Source organism: Lissotriton helveticus, chromosome 3_1 (genome assembly GCF_964261635.1).
Source record: "Lissotriton helveticus chromosome 3_1, aLisHel1.1, whole genome shotgun sequence".
Lineage (NCBI taxonomy): Eukaryota > Metazoa > Chordata > Amphibia > Caudata > Salamandridae > Lissotriton > Lissotriton helveticus.
Genome location: NC_136061.1, coordinates 323,933,587 through 323,953,322, shown reverse-complemented (window position 1 = coordinate 323,953,322; position 19,736 = coordinate 323,933,587). Strand labels below are relative to the sequence as shown.

Genomic DNA, 19,736 nt, shown 5'->3' with positions numbered 1-19,736 from the left:
CCCAGGGTGTTTGATTTCAGACTGCGTGATTTGGGCTTGAATCTGAAGGAATTATAATGCATGATTCAATCTGAAGAGAACTATTTTAAAGTGAGAGAGAGGCTAATTTGTGCTTTTAGTAAGAGGCAGTTTTAAGGACTATTAATCTCTGAGCTGACTGTCAATATTTGAGTGCGCGCTCGAGATTTTATCAGCTCAAACAAAGCGAAGTTTAAAAAGAGAAATTTCTATTTTAAAAGAAAAGCATGAAATTCAATTTCTCTTTGTACATATTCTGTGTAGAAAACCATCTCTCTAGCTGCCTATGCTATTCTCTGGAATTTTACAGAAGGACGCTTTAAACGTCGAGTAATGTAATCTACCTGTTTAAGTCATGGGCTAACTGCTTCTTGGAGCCCGTTTTCCGTTGGTGAGGAGCTCTTTTTCTTTCATCTGCCTGTATATTATGGTGACGCATTAGAACCTTGCAAGAGGGTTCAGTGAACACGATGCGTCATGCTTCTTCAAACGTCAGCACGGCTGGAGCTACGTTATGAACGTGCCGCCATCTTCACCATAGTAACGTGTCAGTTCTTTGAATCACAGTCGTTTGTCATTTTGAGGATGTGAGGTAAGATCACTGGAAATGCCGTCGAGTTTAATTCCTTCCTGGCTGCGTTTGCTGTGAAAGAACTGAAGGTGCTGAGTTATCACATTGCTCCGTTTTCGTGTTTGTGTGCAACTTTGGAAGCCCTCGAGTTTAATTCCTTCCTGGCTGCGCTTGCTGTGAAAGAACTGAAGGTGCTGAGTTATCACATTGCTCCGTTTTCGTGTTTGTGTGCAACTTTGGAACGGACAGCTTTCTTTTGTTGTTGTGTTAACAACCGTGCCAAACGAAAGTAAAGTCCTCAAACGTTCGCAAGGTAGGATTACGCTATTACAGTACCTTCAGCTCCAATATCAAGCGTCAATTTCTTCAACCTTTTCTGCTCTGCAATGTGCCATTCAAAACATTTCCACTTGCTGCAAGTTTCCCTTTTTTTAATTGAACTTCACCTCATGCTGCAGTGTACCATTTTGGGAATTAATATTTTTACGTTTTATTTCGATGCAACATGCCTGGAGTTTGGGTGAGAGATCACACTGTCAGCACTTCAACAGTCAGACTTCGGTGACTACTTTTATTATTTTAATTTTTTGTTTTGGAAACTGTCAATATGTATTACTATTCATATTTACAATCTTGCCTATTCTATTCTTGTTAACATAACTCACAGTGTTTTGAAGTCTATGTTATTTTAATGCTATTTTTACTTCTTATTTTGGATAGAGTTATGGGTTTACTTTTATTAGATTGAGCCACGTAGTGCTCACATTTTGTTGAGGTGCTCAATTTGTTTATTGCTAGTGTTTATTTGCAGATATGTGTTATATCTATATGCTGTTTTGAACCACCATTTTGGTGCTCAATTTCTATTGAGGTGTTCAATGTTATTCTTTCTTGTTTTTGATGTACCAGGTTAATTAGTGCTCTAAAATATTAGAGGTGTTCACATGTGTTATTGAGTAGAGTCATGCATTTTCTTTTATGGTTGTGAACCACTGTGTGCTCAAATTATTTTGAGGTTTTCTTTTCAGAGGACTAGTTGTCCTAGTGTTGGATTTATTATATATGTAATTTGCGGAGCCACACCTGTGCTCATTTTGAGGCTGCCTGGGTATTTTACTCACATACACTGTTTTGCCCTGACCCAGGAAATTGATCCAAATCAGGGGGTCCTTGTTTACTTGCACATCTCATTTTGAGGCGCTCCATTTTCTTTTATGAACTCTGAGGAGTTGGGAATTATTAGATATGTAGTTTGAGGAGCCACATCAGTGCTCATTTTGAGGTGCTCCATTTGTTTATATGAACTCTGAGGAGTTCAATTGTTCTATTGTTATGGAGAGCAATAAGTTGCTCAATTTTCTTGTTATGGATTCCGAGGAGTTCCATTGTTCTATGTTGTTAAAAGCCGCAAGTTACTCTATTGGCTGTTATGAACCACACAAGTGCTCTATGTTTAGAGGTGTTCATATATTATTTATTTTGTTGAGATGAGCCGCAGAATACTCTATCTGGCTTTTATGTATTTATTTATCTTACCCATCCATCTCATTCTTATGGATGTTATTGTGTTTTTATTCCACATTTTCCATTCTAGTGGATTTTATTAAGTTATACCATCCATCTCATTCTTATGGATGTTATTGTGTTTTTATTCCACATTTTCCATTCTAGTGGATTTTATTAAGTTATACTTGTGATCCATATTTTCATTCTAGTGGATATTTTTTTTCTTTGGAAAGGGGATGGGACCTTTAGATTTGAAAGGTCATTAAATATGAAAATGAAATCCTTCTTGCATTTCAACTGTTAATTAAGAATGCAATGCAATGTGTTCCTTTGGTCATTATATTTTAAAATGTAAATGCAATCCATCTTATATTTCAATTGTTATATTTTTATGAATGCAATGCAATTTAATTCTATTATCTTTATTTGTTGTTTTATAAGGAAGGGGGATGTGTTACATCTTGCTCATGCTTTACATTTCCCTTACTTAGATTTCCTATTGCTTAGCCACTGCATGTAATAGAATGTTTGATGTCATACTAGAATGTTTAGTACCTGACTGCTCTAGGTAGAGACAGTTGATGGCAGACAGGCTGAGCGAGAGAAGATCTGCTCCTGGTGGGAATTTTATCATTATACTTATCAATCATTTAACTTGGATTTATCTACAATAAATCATACCTATTTATACTTACTGGATTCAAGAACATTATTTGTTACACACACTATCTTCCGAATATAGTTTCTGAAAGAAGTCATAAAAAGCTCCTTCTATTTCCGCATCAATAGTTAATTTGGCCTTACTCTTTCCGTCCTCAATTTCGCTTATCAAATTGCTTGTTCTGTCTGTTTTTGTTTTCCAGGCCAGTAGTTTCCCTGCCGCCTCCCCATACTCAAAGTGAGCCAACTTGCTCGCCTCCCACCCCTTTGTGACCCTACTCTGTAGGATAGTATCGAGCCGCTTCTTTAGTTTCTCCAGTTTATATTTGTCTCCCTGCCGATGTTATATACCTTTGCATGTGTACAATTGGAAATAAAATACTTAGTTTTTAGAAAAGTGAGTATTGGACTGTCCATTGATTTTCTTTGTTTGTGTTTTTTTTTTGTTTGCACTGTAGGCATTTTGAGTTATGAGTCGTGTTCACTGTCCTGTGTCTGAGTTAGTGGTGTATAAATCTTTTAAAAGTTGCCATGTTCATTTTGACCCGGTGAGTGCATAACAGACCCACCAAGAGGATTTCCTGCTAAAATGCAAGGCCTATTTTTTTGTCTAAGGAAGTACCTTTCATCTTTGTAAGTGAAGGGGCTTTTGACTTTGGCAGTACATTTCGCCATGCTGAGTCACAAAGTAAATTGTAATACGCAATCGCTAAACGTACAATATTAATCCGGTTCTCACTCTGTTTCCCCACTTTAAATTGTCTGAGCAGGACAAACACAGCAAAGAATCTATGGTAACATTACTTCCTCTTTAACCCCCTGTGCCCCCAGACTACAATCACTCATTTTATCATGAATCTCAGTAAATCTGTTCGACGCTCTGGATTTGCATCTCTTCTTTGGCTCCCAGTGGCCAGACGTGCCCCTCTTCCCTCCGGGGAGCCTCGACTGCTCGATCACAGCGAACATGGAGTGTCAAGTGCAGAAAGGATACTTGACCCAGTTGCTCAAGTTGTTCTATAGTAGGATGGGCTTAAAAGCCCTCAAACACCACGGTTGGGCCCAGTAGCCCCTGTGTGCCCTCAGAAAGGGGTTCTGACAAAGGTATAGGATTAATGCTTTAGGATATGAAATTAAGTGTTGGGTTAGCATTATGGGAATATGCTATGTTATTATCTTATTAAGATTTACTGCTTCGGGGCATAATGCTAATGGTTAAGCTTATGGGTTAGGCTCAAGGCGTTGTGTATAGGTATAAGGGTTTTGTGAACAGAGTTTAGGGTATGGGGTTTATAGGATAATGGCTAATGTTAAAGGATTAGGGAAAAGTAATTCATAATAGGTTAACACTTTTAAGTAAGTATATGGTTATTATGCTGGGGTAAAGCGTTAACCACTATGACTACATTTGTCTAGTGGAAATGTATTAAAAGTGTGTTGATAACAGTTATTTTAAAGTATATCTGTTCACTGTGAAAACAATTAAGAAATGCTTTTCACAATAACGCTGTTCATAATTCATTTCAATAGAACACAGTAATTTTCAAAGTGATGCTATTAAAACTGTTAAAAAACAAATACCATTTCTCAGTTAAAAAAATATGAACAAACACCTCTCCTGCTGTGAAAACTGGAGAGTCAGATGGAATAAATAAGAGGGTAAACCGTTTGAAAAACATTACAGAAATATCAAAGCACAGATCCATCAAAGGAGGTATCCCTCCCAAATTTGGGATGAATAGTTTAGACAACCAAGCCATTAGGGAGCCAGCGCTTCAATATCATCAACAGAAAGTCTTAAATGTATGATTAGTATTTGTGAAAAGATTTTTGCAAAATAGTGTATGCATCTAAATGTCATTGATGCATATTAGTATGATAGATATATATATGTATATGTATATATATTATATGTATATGTATATATATATCCGCGTCAAAACGTGGTTGCTGGCGTGCACCAAAGCATCGGCGGTGCTCATTTAGACCTGTCCCGACTCTCCTCTTCTACGACAACATCAAATCCCTCTCCTAGGTTTAAAAACAAATCCCTCTTTTCCAACTAGACCATCAGCTCTCGGTCAAGACAATTGTGCATCTTCTGGGCATGATTGCCTCCTGCATTGCTATAGTATCCCATGCCAGACTACACCTACCTACTTTGCAGGAGTGCCTAGTGCAACAGTGGTTTCAAGGGTAGGGTACTGGGACGATCTAGTGGTGATCGGCTGCCACACCTGCAGCCTTTTCTAGACCCAGTTCCACAGAAGACCATTGCAACAGATGCCTCCCTCATGGGATGGGTTGCGCACCTAAAGATCTGACTGTCCAGGGCCAGTGGGAGCCCAAATACCAGTCACATCAATCACCTGGAACTTCTAGCATTGAAGGTTTTCCTACCTCACCTGATGGGCAAGGTCGTTCTTGTTCGGACGGACAACATGACACCCATGCATTACCTTCAGGAAAAGGGCAGCACCCGGTCTCCCAAACTCTTGCAGTTACCCCAGAGCATTTGGAGGTGGGCTCTCCACCACAAAGTCCATCTGCTAGTAGAGTACCTTCTGGGGATGGACAGTGACTTTGGCTACCTCCTCAGCGGGATGTGGCAACAAATCCACGAGTAGGAACTCCACCCACAAGTCCTCCGCCAGTTCTTCCAGCCCTGGGGCTTCCCTGAGATGGACCTTTTCGTCACAGCAGAAAATGCCAAATGCCCAGACTTCGCCTCCAGGTTCCCAAACCCATGATTCTAAGGAAATGCACTGTAGATTAGTTGGTCAGATATTTGCTTACGCTTTTCCACTTCAATCACTACTTCCATCTGTGGTTCAGACCCTCCGGCAGACATCTTTCAACTTCATCCTAGTGGCTCCCACATGGGTCCGCCAGCCTGGGTTCACGACTCAGCTCGTAACTCTCTCTGGTTCCTCATGATATGCTCCCCAACAGGCTTCACCTTCTCATGCAGAACAATGGAGAAATCTGGCACCTAGACCCTAGGTCTTGCAACCTTGTGATCTGGTTCCTATGGTCATGTCATGTTATGTTATGTTAATAAGGCATTTATTAAGCGCACTATCACCGATTAGTTTCTTGGCGCTGAATTTGGATCACTTTATCTTCCACCTTAATGCATTAGCATTCTCAGAGAATCACACAGACACACCACCAGGGCATCCTATGCAGCCAAGTGGAAGAGGTTTTTGTTCTATTGTCACTCAAAACATACTGATCCCTTAAAGACCAGAGTGTAGGGCACTGTCTGCTATCTGCTTCATTTGCAGGTTTCAGGCTTAGCCTTCACCTCCATATGGTTATTCCTGGCCTCTGTGGCTGCTTACCTTCAAAATAGACTACACGTCTCTCTCTTCAGCACTCCAGTAGTTAAAGCTTTCATGGAAGGGCTCAAAGGTGGTCATCCCTCCTGGGGTTCCATCAGCCCGATATCTAATCTCGACAGCCTGACAAGACTCATGGGTCGTCCATTTGAGCCCCCCGACCCATCAACTCTTGTTTGTTACCTTCAGTATCTTTCTTGAAAGGTGGCATTTGTAGTTGCTACCACTTCACTTCGGCGTGTCAGTTAACTACAGGCATTAACCTTAGAACAACCCTTCTTCCACGTTTATAGGGCTAGGATTGTCCTTTGCACCTACCCCAAATTCCGCCCTATGATAGTCTACACGTTCCACCTTAATCAGTCAATTAAACTCCCTGGGCAGACTCAGTTTCAGAACGTACTCTCCATACTTTGGATGTGAAACAAGACCTCATGCACTACATTGATAGAACTAAATAATTTGGGGGTATAGAACAACTCTTTGCTGTTTTCTCCAAACTCCATAAAGGGAAGGCTTTTCCAAATCAGGCACTGCAAGATGGAGCAAGAAATGCATCGAGACATGCTATACTAAAGCTAAAAGAACTTTACCCATGCCTCCTAGAGCCTACTTCACTTGGAAGAAATGGGCGTCTATAACCTTCTCAGGAAACATTCCAATAGCTGACATATGCAAAGGAGCTACCTGGTCCACATCACACACTTTTACAAAACATTACTCTGTGAATGTACTAGCTCACTGACAGGCCAATGTTTGCCAGGCAGTACTCTGTACACATTTCCAATATACTGCAACACCCACAGGCTAGCCAGTGCTTCTGGAAAGGACTGTGTTACAGTTTATGCACAGCATGTGTATCTACAGCCACACATGCCTCAAATGAAAAATGTTACTTCCCCTCTAAGCATCTGTTCATGGCATGTAGTGCTGTATAGTCACATTCGGCCACCATCCTCCCTGGATACCTATGGCCTTGACAGTGTCTCTTACTACTTCTATTCCCTTCTTTACATGGCCATCTCTTGATACTTTTCACATTCCAACCTCACCCGCTGTTCGGGATAAACAGTCTAATAATGGAGTTGATGGCTATGTGCACTACCAGCAAGAGGAGGAGTCACAGTAACTTGTGACTCGAAAGACCTCTTAGAAGAAAACAACTTCCACACATTCGGGCCTAACACTAGATGGCATGAGTATGCACAGCACTACATGCCACAAAGAGATGCTTACAGGGTAAGTAAAATGTTCTTTATGCTGCACTTTAAACAGTAATAAAGTAAAATCCCACACTGATTTGGAAAAATAGAGTAAAACAAAATAAATTGACACCAAAATGTCAACAATTCAAACTATATCTGAAGTTATAATTATTTTTAGTTTTTAGTCAAATCTAGCACCAACTTCTTACATCTGGTCTCGCAAGACTGGGCAAAGTCGAAAGTTATGGCTGATTGGGAAGGAGCGCAATTTGGGTACTCAAGGTGGATTGGGCCCGGTCTCTGCTCACCTTTGGACTAAGAACAATTTTTGACAAAAGATGTCTTGAGAAGGTGGAGTTCCGTGGAGCAAGGAAGCCAGAAGTATCTGAGGAGGAGGCATCGCCATCGGGGAGCCGCTGGATGAAGTCACAGTGAAGTTCTGATTTAGTCTCTGAACAAGATTTGCTGCAGCTGAGAGGAATGTAGTGGGAGCTACTGCAAAGTCTGGCCCATTCGGCGATACACCTTGGGCGGATCGGTTAGTATGTAGTTTCCAGTCTCTTCTCGGTTCTAGGAGCACTTTTAGGCCGACCATTTTGCAAGACCCAAGTTTTGGATTAGGGCTATCTCGACACCTCTAGCAACACTGCCAAGAGTCCAGGCCTGGAGGGGCACCAATTGGAGGATTAGACTGGGGTCTGGCAATTTCGCCAACAACACGGGCTTATAAAACAGGAAGGGTGAAGGCAAAAAAATATGGGCATGACACTGCAGAGATGCAAGTCAAACAATTATCAAACCATATAAAGATTTATTTTCTACCAATTTGATTTCATTTATTGTCCAACCTCCTCTGGTATGTTCCATGCAACAATTGCACAGCAATGTAATATTTAGAGAGATTTGGGCAGCAAGACTGCCTACCATTACCAGTTGTTGCCAGGTTTACTAATAAAATCTGGCAGACTTGCCATTATGAAGAAATTGGCATTGATTAAACATTTAATACTAACATTTTTGAATGTCTGCTATTCATTACTCCCTTTTGTTTACCTGTAACCTTTGGCACTTTAGCACAGTGCCTAGGAACGATTCATTAGTTCATAGGTTAGTAGAGGTGCCAGTATCAGGATAATAATTAAAATACACATCTAATCACTGTACGTGCAAGGCATTGTGCTACCACACTTCTGTTCACTGCTCAGTGAGGACCATGGTTCACAAGTAGGGTCATCATGTTACAGATGTGCAGTAGGGACAGATGAGGACGATGATTCAGATTGGGCCTGTTTTGCCTCTCAGACCACTTTTTGTACCATGTGCATTTAAATGTTCACTGGTGGTTAACTCTATTTCGTTTACCAGAAAGGATGGTTATATCTATCTGCTGAAAGCGTCAATATTTTCATTTAATTTTACTGCTTTGTTCAAAAGGAAAATGGATAAAAAAAGTCAGACTTGCTGTCAAATGTTTAGAGATGCAGGCCACTACTAGTGAGAGAGAATGATCCTTTTGGAGGAATTAATGAATTTTCAATGTGTGGTTGACTATAGTTTAGGGTGGCTTCCCACTTTAACTCCTTCTGCTGCTCATTTCTGCATTGTTTTAGTAAATGGGGACACCCATGCTTTGAGGTGTACAGCCCTGGTTCAATGCTTCCGGTAGCATAAAATGCTACTTGTATCATTCTTTATACATTATCAATTTTTTTGTCTAAAGCCTCATCCTGTAACATCACTACAACTTCTCTGTGTCCATCCATACACTTACACACTTTATTCCATCCTTCCATCATTTGTTTTTAAAACATTCAGACATCTTCTTAGCTAGCCGTCATGTGGCAGTTCATTTATTCATCCTTTCATTCACTCACTCATTAATTACTCCAACTATGGACTCATTTTCACATTCACCCAATCATAAAGTCACACACCACATATACACAAAGGCATACAAACCTGAAAATCAAAGAAAAAGAACTTTGACTTTTATCATTTCCAGACCAAATGGCTTTGGCAATACTTGTTACCCTTTGTGATCTATCCTTTAGGTCGGAAGTGAACCATTTAAGAACCATTGCATCTTCAGTGTGTTTATAAGCTTCCTGTGAATTGTTGTATTGCATGTTGAAGATGTATTCCGAGGGATAATGAGGCAAGTGTATTCTGAATCTAAGCTCTGGACCCTGCTGTCTACAACTTGAAATGGTGCAGTTTTTGTGCTGCAGCCTTTACTAATGCCAGATTGGATTTTAGCCAAAATGTCATTCTCTTGGATAGGCTGAGTTAGCTCCATTGCTACACAGTTTTCAATAACTTCTGCAAGAAATAGAAGATTAGGTACAGGGTGGAAATTGTTGAAATCACCCGTGTCTCTCTAAGGTTTTTAGAGATGTGGGGTGACTTGGCCAATGTTGAGTTTGTCTGGAAGCACTCCTTTGCTGAGGGAGAGGATCACTAGGTTTGTCCAACAAGGATACAGACAATGAGCAAAGTATTTGGCAATATTCCCAAGTGCTGAATCTGTAAAATTGTTCGAGCATTTTTCATTCAAGATGATTTGCGATAGGTAATCCTCCAACTGTAAGTCAAACTATTGCCATGCAATCTTCAATTTGCAGGTGATGTCCAAATTGATTTGCTAGTCAGAAATTGTTTTTTAATGATTATTCGGTGGATATCCCTTATTCAATTAAAAAAAAGCTTTATTTCGATATAAATTTCATATCATAAAAGCATACAATTTTCAAAACACATATACATACAAAACACAATACACGTACAAATGTATGTTACGAAAAGTCAGTTCCATTTCAATTAGAATAAAAACAGGGAGAGGTTTATCACATTCATGAATGAAAAATTCATCCGGTACTCGATCCCCGGTTTCTTAAAACAGTTTATATAATATATACAATCCCTTTAATTATTGCATCGAATTTCTAAATTTTACCAATAGTTTCAAAAATTTCACTAAAATATTCATCACTTCCGGAGTCTCCAACCTTTGTAATCTACAAAAAGCATCTTTACAAGACCGGAGGCCCCACTCCTTAGGAATTGGTCTAAGCAAACTTTTTCTGGGAACTTGATAAAATTTATAGAGTAAAGTGCAGTGCAAATTCGATTGGGGGGCTATATCGTCACAGGGACAGGGGAGTGTTTGTCTCGACCAATCATTACAAGATGGAAATGTGATTAATCGGAAAAAAGAACCCATTCTAAATCTAGTTAGGAGCATTCTAGAATAGCAATTAATATCACTAGTAAGATAGAATTGGAGGCCCCGGTCAGGAGTAATTTGTTGATAGGCTAAGGCAGTCTTTTTTATCTTCTCCATATTCCATCTTTCGTTCTCTAAATGGTCCATGACCAATTTGCGTAACCCTTTCCTTGAGATTGATTCCATACTAAGCGGATTTTTAAAGAACTCCGGATGGCCAATGTCATTCATCATTTTTTCTACCACCGACAACCATTTGATTCGCTTTACACCATCTAGTTTCAAGCAGTCAGTTATGGTGTTGCGGTTAAAGGTTGTCTCAGGGGTTAACCAGAGCTTGTGCCATAGCAGAATGGGTTCCGTCTTTATAATATCTGAGATATATGGTAGACCAAGTTCTATATGACTGAAGAAAGTAGAGGTTGATTTAGGAACCCCAAGGAGGTACCGGAGGAAACAATTCTCCATTTGTTGGATACAAAGTGCAGAATCGATACCCCATACCCCTGAACCATAAGTGGCCGTGGTCACGCATTTAGCCTTATAAATAACAGACAGCTCCTTAACAGGTCTGCCCCCAATTTCCCTTATTATTAAAGAAGTGTGCAAATTCTTCTGATTTTGTACTGGATCATCAAATTTAACAGATGGAGGGGGGTTGTTAGATCGTAACAATTAAAGTTTCTTGGGTCGGTTTTTCATGTTTTTGATAAAGAATCTGGAATGGTCACCTACGTGCAGAAGATTTTTGTTTTGCTGTATAGAGATCTTGCTACCCTGGTTGGACGTGAAAGGCAAATCTTATAATTTTTCATCAATTTCAGGGATTTTCTTTTTTTCAAATACATTCTAACCGAACCTGGGAGCTAATGGTTTAGGTCTTTTCTTTTTGCTTTTGAGTGGAGCTTGATGGTCCATTAGATGTGAGAGAGCTAGAATGCTGAGTGGTGACGTTGTTAATGTCAGAGTAGGGTTTAATTCGTAGGAGTAGAGTCGTATCTGCTACTGACAAAAATGTTGAGGGCTTTATTTTTGGTTTGGGTAAATTGGCATATTTTAGATTTGCCTCTGGTTATGAAGTGAGAGAGGAGAAAGGGGTGAGAGGATGATCAGACCAATTTACACCTATGGAGGTCTGCTGCGATCAGAAGTCCCTTCTATGATCTAATCAAGTCCAGAGTGAAGCCTACGGTATAGGTAGGTTTAAGAGTGTTATTTTAGGTAATTTCCAGAGATGAATGTCGAAAGGAGATTAACTGCTGCTTCATCACGGCTGTTCCAGTGAAGATTAAAGTTTCTAAGAAAGATGACATTGTTGCATTGTTGGTTCGTCATGAGCTCCACTGCAACTCCACGCACGTGATCTATATGATCAAGAGCCCATCCCAACTCAGAAACATAAAAAACACACTAATGATGGACGGAATGTGAAACAAATCAAATATTCTCTCTTGACTATGGATGAGTGGTTGAAAAGTTTCAGCACTCTGTCCATCATCTTGTTGTGTTTGCTATGTTCTCCCTAAGTGACCCAGGGTATTTAAACCTTATCCCTATCTTTTAAATAAAATCCATTTTGAACTCACTTCACCACTGTCTCCTTAGACAGTTGACCTCCAGGAAGGAGGATGACTTTTCACTTGGAGAACGGGACACTCAACTGAAGAACACCCTACGATAATGCTATAAATGAAATCAACCCTAGCAGAGATAAGCATCCGCTTTGAGGTCGAACACTTGGATGAGGTTTTGAATAGAGTCCTCAATATACTTCCTAAGCATTTGTTTCTGTGTTATGGTTTGCATTCCAAGTCCAGGGTGGTGTGCCTTGTGTTGATCCTACAAAGCTTTCTTCCTAAAAAATAAATGAAACATCAAACTAAAATCACATATGTTCTTCTCATTTCTTTGAGGGAAAGCTCTGGATGTGTACAGAGCCATACAATTCCTACTACCCAGTGGTTTCACTCTCCTGATAAAAACACTACCCTATATGTGTGGGTGTAGCCATTGTAACCAGAACACATCAAACCAGAAATCATGCCAAGTCAATATGGGCTTCTCATGGTCCTGGTGTCCTCTGTGTGTGAGCTCCCTCACAAAGTGAGCTTACTGGGAGAAGGCACCGATAAATGGCGAGCGCCGCCTGGTGAATAGGGAGACTAGCTTAGACTGCAACAACGAGCCCTAGCAGAGGTTGAGTCAATCAATCAATCAGACAATTTATATAGCTTGCTACTCGCCCGGTAGGGTCTCAAGGCGCCGGGAGGAGGTTTCCGGCACCTTCTGTGGGGGATCTTCCTTATGTGGCTAGTAATTGAATCAGAGTGCCTGCACCGTGAAGTCTGAGCCCGCCAGCCACCCATTAAAAAAAAAAGTGTTCTAGATCGTGGCCTGATTTGACCTCGCCATGGAGATATTTCAGAGGCTTTGAGCAAACATGATCTGTGGACCTATGAAGCAGAGAAACAAACCAGTTCTCATTCATTTGTTGGCTAAAGAATTACTAGTTTGCTGCAGACATCTGGGGAGACTTTTGTCCCGTGTTTTCAATGAAACCTCTGCCCATAGTGGCTGAAAACCTTATCCTATTGTTGTTTTATATCACTTGTCACTATAGCAGGTGGCATCATCCCTTAGTGCGGGGCAGCCAGCATCAATGGGGTCTGGAGCACAGGCATGCTTTAACAGCCCCACGGGTTAGAGGTGTTTCCTTCTGATTGCTTTCTAAAGTTCTTAGTGGTTTTACTTCTTTCTCCGCCATGGATGTTTGTGATATTGCATGAATTCCCATGCTCGTCAGGGGAATAGGGATGTGTACCTCATGTCATTCAATCAATCAACTCGGATTTATGGAGCGCGGCTAATCACCCAAGAGGGTATTCAGGCGCGGGATTCTTGCTGGATTCGGTTGAAAAGCCATGTCTTCGGTCCTTTTCTCAAATCCTGAGAGAAAGGGAAAGGATCGCCCTCCAGCAGGTGAATTATAGGAATGATTTTAAAGCTCTGGTTTAAAAAAAAATAAAATACATAAATGAAGAGAAGTGTATGCGGGGTTTGTCACGGTGCAGAACCAAGTATGCGAGACCTGAATGCACGTTTCAGGCCAAGCAGTTCCGCCTTTCCAGGTGAAGAAGAGGCTTTAAAGTCAGCTTAAAACCTCCAATGACCAAATGACCAATTAGAGCAGCATGTAGGGATTTACTCCCACACAGCCTGAAAGCTACCACTTGGAGAATCCGTAGGATGGTCTCTTCTTTTACTGAGAGTCTCTGTTACTGTTGAAGCAATCCGATGCACTCAACCCTTCTGGCCTCTCAGGCATGTGACCCATGATGTAGCTTAGTTTACTGGTGGCGGATTATAAACGTTTTGATCTCTCTCTCTTGATAAAGGAGGAATGTTGTTTTGTGGACCACCCCACTGTGTTACTGAGTAAGGGGTGTCCTCCACTGTATCCCGTACTTTGAACATGGTCTGTGACTGGCTACCCGCCCCTCCCAGCTTACCACACCTCACCTTGAAGAATTGACATAAGCAAATTGTCTTTGGAAGGCGGGGGGTCAGGGACCCCCCGGCCGTATTTATTATACAAAACAATAAAAATATGAATATCAACATGACATCAATATGTTAGAATAACAAAATTCTAGACATTAGATTTACAGTATTGAAGACAAGTATTGAAGGCTAACCTTAACAAAAGTCTAATACAGCGTGTTTCCTATCCAAATCTAACATCCTACCTGAATTTTGCATTCTAACATTTCAGGCCCTGACGGCAAGGTCGCTAACCGGTGTCAAGTCCTACAACCACGCCCTTACCTACAGGTGCGCATGCGCGACAGGGGACCGCCTACCCCCGTCGGCATCCTGAACTCCATTTAACCAACAAGGAGGGCCCTTACACTCTGCGTCATATGCTGACGTCATGGTGTATGTGCGGGGTGGCTAGTGGGCTAAGGAAAGCGTGACTCCCTCCCCCGCATTTTTAGCAGCTAGCGGATATACCTGCCCCTGAAGTTCTAGGAGGGACCAGTGGCCCCTCCCCCTGGGCCGTCCCCTCCGTGGATGGTGACGCCCCGCCTTAGGACCTTAAATTGCTGCTCACCGATCATGACCTTACCGCCACAGGCCAGCATTGTTTACCGACGATCTGGCCCTCCCACAACTCCTCCCTGAAAGGTCATCCCTACCTCACAAAGCCCTTCAACCAGGCTAGGATATTATCGCACCATATTGCATTCCTTGCCTCAGTCAAATGGACCCCATCTTGTAAGTAGAACTCATCGCCCCAAATGGTCCCATGAGGGATGGTCTGTAAATGGGTGGTTCGGAAGAGTTTTTCTAACTTGGTATTGATCCTCTTTACCGAGTGATTCAATGCCCTGACGGAATCACCCCCACGCCATTGCAGCCTCGGTATCAGCTGAGACCAAACTACAGTGCAGTCAGGGCAAACCCTCCTTACCCAACCCGCTGCTGAGATGATCTCCTCCAGAAGGACCCTTCTACCCAGTCTAGCAAGGTCATTCCCTCCCAGGTGAAGAATTACCACCGCCGGCGGTGTAGCCTGTTGGGCAACCAATTCTGCAAAAAATCCCCTAAATTTGCTGAGGCAGAGACCACCCCTCCCAAAGAAGGAGACGGACAATCCTTTGGGCTCTAGCTCCCTTCTACCCCTGCCTGTAAAAAATACATGTTTAGCACGATTCACATAGGAATGACCAACAATCCAAACCCTGCAAGACTGCCTCCTTTGTTCCTGGTTGTCCACGCCGTGATGAGTTGCCGATGAATCTTGATGATGACCCGAAGCGAGTCCTCCGCCTGCGTCACAGAGCGAAGAAACTGCAAAAACCAGAAAAACAACCTGATGTCCGCAATGCTTTAGGTACTTTACAGCATGTGTACCCGCACATAACGTTTGTAGCAATTGGATGACCATCTCCCAATTCTCTTAACACTGTTCACCTGCAGACCCCTTGTGGTTGCCTCGGTGGCTGCGCCTATCCTAAAGGAGTGTGTGCCAAAATCGTTCGGGTCAAGGCCCACCCTGGCAATAGCCAACTCCATGACCCTTCTGAACTGGTATTTAGTTAAAGGGGTGCCATCGGCGTGCACTAAGAGTGGCCCACCCAACAATCCCTCTCGCTGTTTGATGAAAGCCTCCAGATGGCGTACCGGGCAGCAGGGATTGGCACTTGCCCTGTGCAGTACCACAGTCTCCCCTCGCGCCTCCTGATCCGTTTTTGATCTAAAAATTGTCACCCACAATGTGTCTCCCTGTATTGTTGTGTTCAGGAACTGAATACCCCCTTGCGTATCTGCCTTGGAGGCAGCAACCAACTCGCTCAGTCTTAGGGCTCCATAGAAGGCCAATGTGAAGGCCGCTTTAAATAATAGTATCTCCCAGTCTGAAGTACAGACGTCATGCAGTGCGGCAATAATGCTGTTAACCTCCCCAAACCTATTGGTTTTCTAGTGTCTGCTGTGCTGCCTTGTAGGCGGCGCCAACCCCTCAATCCCTTACGCACCACAAAACTATTAGTAGGGTCTTTTACTCCTTTTGCCTGTGCGTAGAAGGAGACCGCTGCCCTATGCCTGTTAGCTGTTGCCACTGAGCGACCCTCCTGGTGCAATCTACCCAGGTAATCTGCAAAACTATTCTCCAGATCCCATTTGGATTCCCAGTCTTGCCCTAGAAAAGTACAATATGATCCAAACGCCCCTTCATAGGCTGTTCTTGTCTTGGGGGCTAAGCTAGCAGCCACGAGATCCTGTAATTTGGGGCACCAATCTGCCAGAGTGTTGACGGGAAGTGTGTCGGTGTAGGTTCTGCTGTCGGAAGATGCTCCCTGAATACCTGCATTTTTTGGCGAGAGAGTGCATCAGCTGCATTATTGAGGACACCTGGCACATGTCTTGCCCTGAATATCACATTCAATTTCAAGCATCTCAACACAATCTCCTTCAAGAGGCGGAGTATGAACCTACAGCGTGACGCTTGCTGATTAATACACTCTACCACCGTCATGTTGTCAGACCAGAATATTACTGATTTGTTGCGCAGATGCTCAGGCCAAACCATCAATGCCACCCAAATTGGGAACAACTCCAGGAAGCCAATGTTTGCTGTCAATTCACTGCCCACCCAGTCCTCTGGCCACTTGTGGGTGACCCACTTGTTTCCAAGGATGGCACCAAACCCCACACTTCCAGCAGCATCAGTCCATAAACCTAACTCTGCTGAAGTGGTGGGGGGGCCGGGCCACACAATCCTGCCATTGAAGCCCTCCAGAAATGCCATCCATATTTGCATGTCCTGGCGAACCTCAAGTGACAGTGGTGTTTTTCTTGCAGACCTCTCATTGCCTGCGCAATTGAGCGAGAAAAGGGGCGGGCCATTGGTATCACTCTCAACGCGAAATTCAATTGGCCCACTGTCTCCTGGAGTTGTTGTAGAGAGACCTTCTTTCTGGACAGGCACGCGCGTAATGGCGCCTTGAATTTTGTTACCTTCTCCTTTGGGAGTCTGAAACAACCCTCCACAGAGTCTATTTCTATGCCCAGAAATTCTAGGCAAGTGGCTGGACCCACTGTCTTTCCTGGCGCCAGCGGGACCCCAAGAGCCCGCATAAGCACGCAAAATTCCTGCAGTGCAAACGCACACTCCTGAGACCCAGCCTTGCCCAGGAAGAGAAAATCATCCAGGTAAATTATGAGCCCCAAGCGTGGGGCGACGAGGTCTGCGGGGAGCGAGTCAGGAGCAAAGAGGGCGCTCCGCTCGCTCCCCGGCCCTCTTAAGCTGGTGTCCTGCCGGGGGGTCGCCGGCCCTGCTGACCCGCCCCTCCGTCTACCCGCCCCCATGCCCCGGAAGCTATTCAGCTGCTTCCGGGTCACGGGGGATGCTTCGACCTATCGGTGGTGGGGCGCGCGTCATCGCCAGGCGACACGCCCCACCATCGACAGGCCGGGGGAAGGGGGGGCGCCGCACCGCCATGTGGGCGGGAGGGCCGAGCGGCCCCCCTTTTCATTCCGTTTGTTCCGCCCAGCGTAACTAGGTAGCCTAATAAATGGGGGTCACGCACGACCGGACATGCGGGTCAGATCCGTGTAACACCACCAGTGTCTGTCCTGTTATTCCCGGAGCTGCGGCCCGTAGTCTTGGCACTGGGTGCTCGTGCATTTCCCGCTGCCCACTATCCTGAGGACGGAACAGCCGAGACGCGACCCTGGTTCCTCAGTTCCAAAGTCGGCAGTTCTGTCGATTATGCCATGTTTATACCCCAATATTTGTGCGAAAGGAGACCTACTCCAAAACAAATTGATTACTGTGCCGTGCTTCACCTATGTCCTTGTAAGTAATTCTATGTTGTGCATTTAAGCGTTGATCCGTCTTCTGCTAATAATTCTAAATGTTGAGCACTCTAGAGCTTAGAAATGTTTGTCGTTTACTGGAGCTGTTCATTTCAAGTAGCTGATAAAAGCACGTAAGTCTTAGTGTAGACTGAAGGATGAATATAATTCGCGTTTGCATATTTGCATTGTATATTCTTCTTTTGGTATAGCATATAAACGAAAGACAAAGTGGTTCTAGTAATGAACGTGATTCAATACAGCCTTCATTTTCCATGATTTTTATTCTTCTTTTTATTCTTCTCTACCTTTGCAGATGGTGCTGTCCAACTAAGAAGGATCAAAACCTACATTGAGAAATCCGCAGGACCCGTTTATTCCTCTCTTCATAATTACATCATCTTGCTCTGTGTTTTTAATTATATCTTTCTAGTTTGTCTCGTATAGGAATATTTTGAAGCTGAAAGTAACCAAATACACAACCAATCTTTATGCACTTTTATATTCCTGCCTTAATGTTCAAAATCATAACTAACAATACTACATCAGCGTACCTGAAATATGTTGATAGACATGACTGCATAGATATGTATCATGTACACACTGCAGTGTACATGATCATTTTAGGTCTGGTTTAGGGACAAGTTTAGCACTCACCAGCACATTGTTTTCCCAAAAATCTAAAATAAAAATACATATATTTATATTTGTATACCTGCAGGGGCTTTCGGACAACTCTTTTCATCCATTGGTCGGTTCATGTGACATTCACATTTTGTTTGTGTCCACCACTTCATACAGTATAGGTCAGTGTGTCCTCACACTTCAGCTCTTCACTTTCTTACTGTAAGTGATGGATGATTGCATTTTGCTTGGGTACATGTGCACACCTCCTTCAAAATAGTCTATTTCAGTGCCAGAGCTAGCGGACCAATTTCTACTTTAATTTCACGTTTTTTTAATTCATTTTTGCTAGGATTTATTTTTTAATCATGTTTTTGCAAACACCTGCACACCATCTTCAGATAACCACATTTTTAAGCTTTTAGTGCTTAAACACATGTAATTCACATTTCATATGCTTGCAAAAATGAGGTAAAAAATTGCAGGCTTCCAAAGGGAAGACCTGTTGTCTTTGCCAACACTTCTTTGTAGGCAAATGATACCTTTTAAAATTAATACTTCACTTCATTTGCATTAATTGTTGAGCGAACTACGATCCATTATGATGTTTTCATTAAAGAATGCAACTCTAAAACTGCAACATGCATATATCATGCTTGAGGTCTCAAACGTTACATGCTCTAAATTAATCCTTGGCGTCACTCAGTATGGCCTGTTGCAGTGAAAGAATTTGCACTGCAGGTGAATTCACAAGAGACCTTTCCATTAGCCTGGTAACAATTTTCAGTTGACAGTCTGAATTTGTTTGCAAATTGGCCCCAAGTCATTGAATCAGCTGCACAGTTGCTGGGATATTGCAGAGGCTTTGAGCAAACATGATCTGTGGACCTATGAACCCGAGAAATAACCCTGTTCTCATTCATTTGTTGGCTAAAGAGTTACCAGTTTGCTACAGACATCTGGGGAGACTTTTGTCCCGTGTTTTCAATAAAACCTCTGCCCATAGTGGCTGAAAACCTTATCCTATTGTTGTTTTTATATCACTTGTCACAAAAGCAGGTGGCCTATAAACCCAGACAGCTGCAGAAAATAACTTATCTCTTTGAAATGAACCAGCTTGAGCAGTGATGAGACCTACTGTTTGAGATATGTTATTGTCTCCTGACATTGCGTCTGTTGTGTGAGATACATTTTTTTCCGTTTCTAGAGACAATAAAACGTTCCAGAAT

The 19,736-nt window shown here is 42.6% G+C and overlaps 1 protein-coding gene across 4 annotated transcripts in view; it reads left to right on the top strand.

Annotated features, from left to right (window-relative positions):
• Positions 1 to 19,528, top strand: part of ALDH3A2 (aldehyde dehydrogenase 3 family member A2) — a 518,837-nt gene extending 499,309 nt beyond the window's left edge. For all 4 annotated transcript variants that reach the window (XM_078679908.1, XM_078679906.1, XM_078679909.1 and 1 more), the window contains one exon: positions 18,200 to 19,528. In XM_078679908.1, coding sequence (XP_078536034.1) covers positions 18,200 to 18,217 — 18 coding nt within the window. In that variant the 3' untranslated portion in view covers positions 18,218 to 19,528. The remainder of the gene's footprint in view (positions 1 to 18,199) is intronic.
• Positions 19,529 to 19,736: the final 208 nt, after the last annotated feature.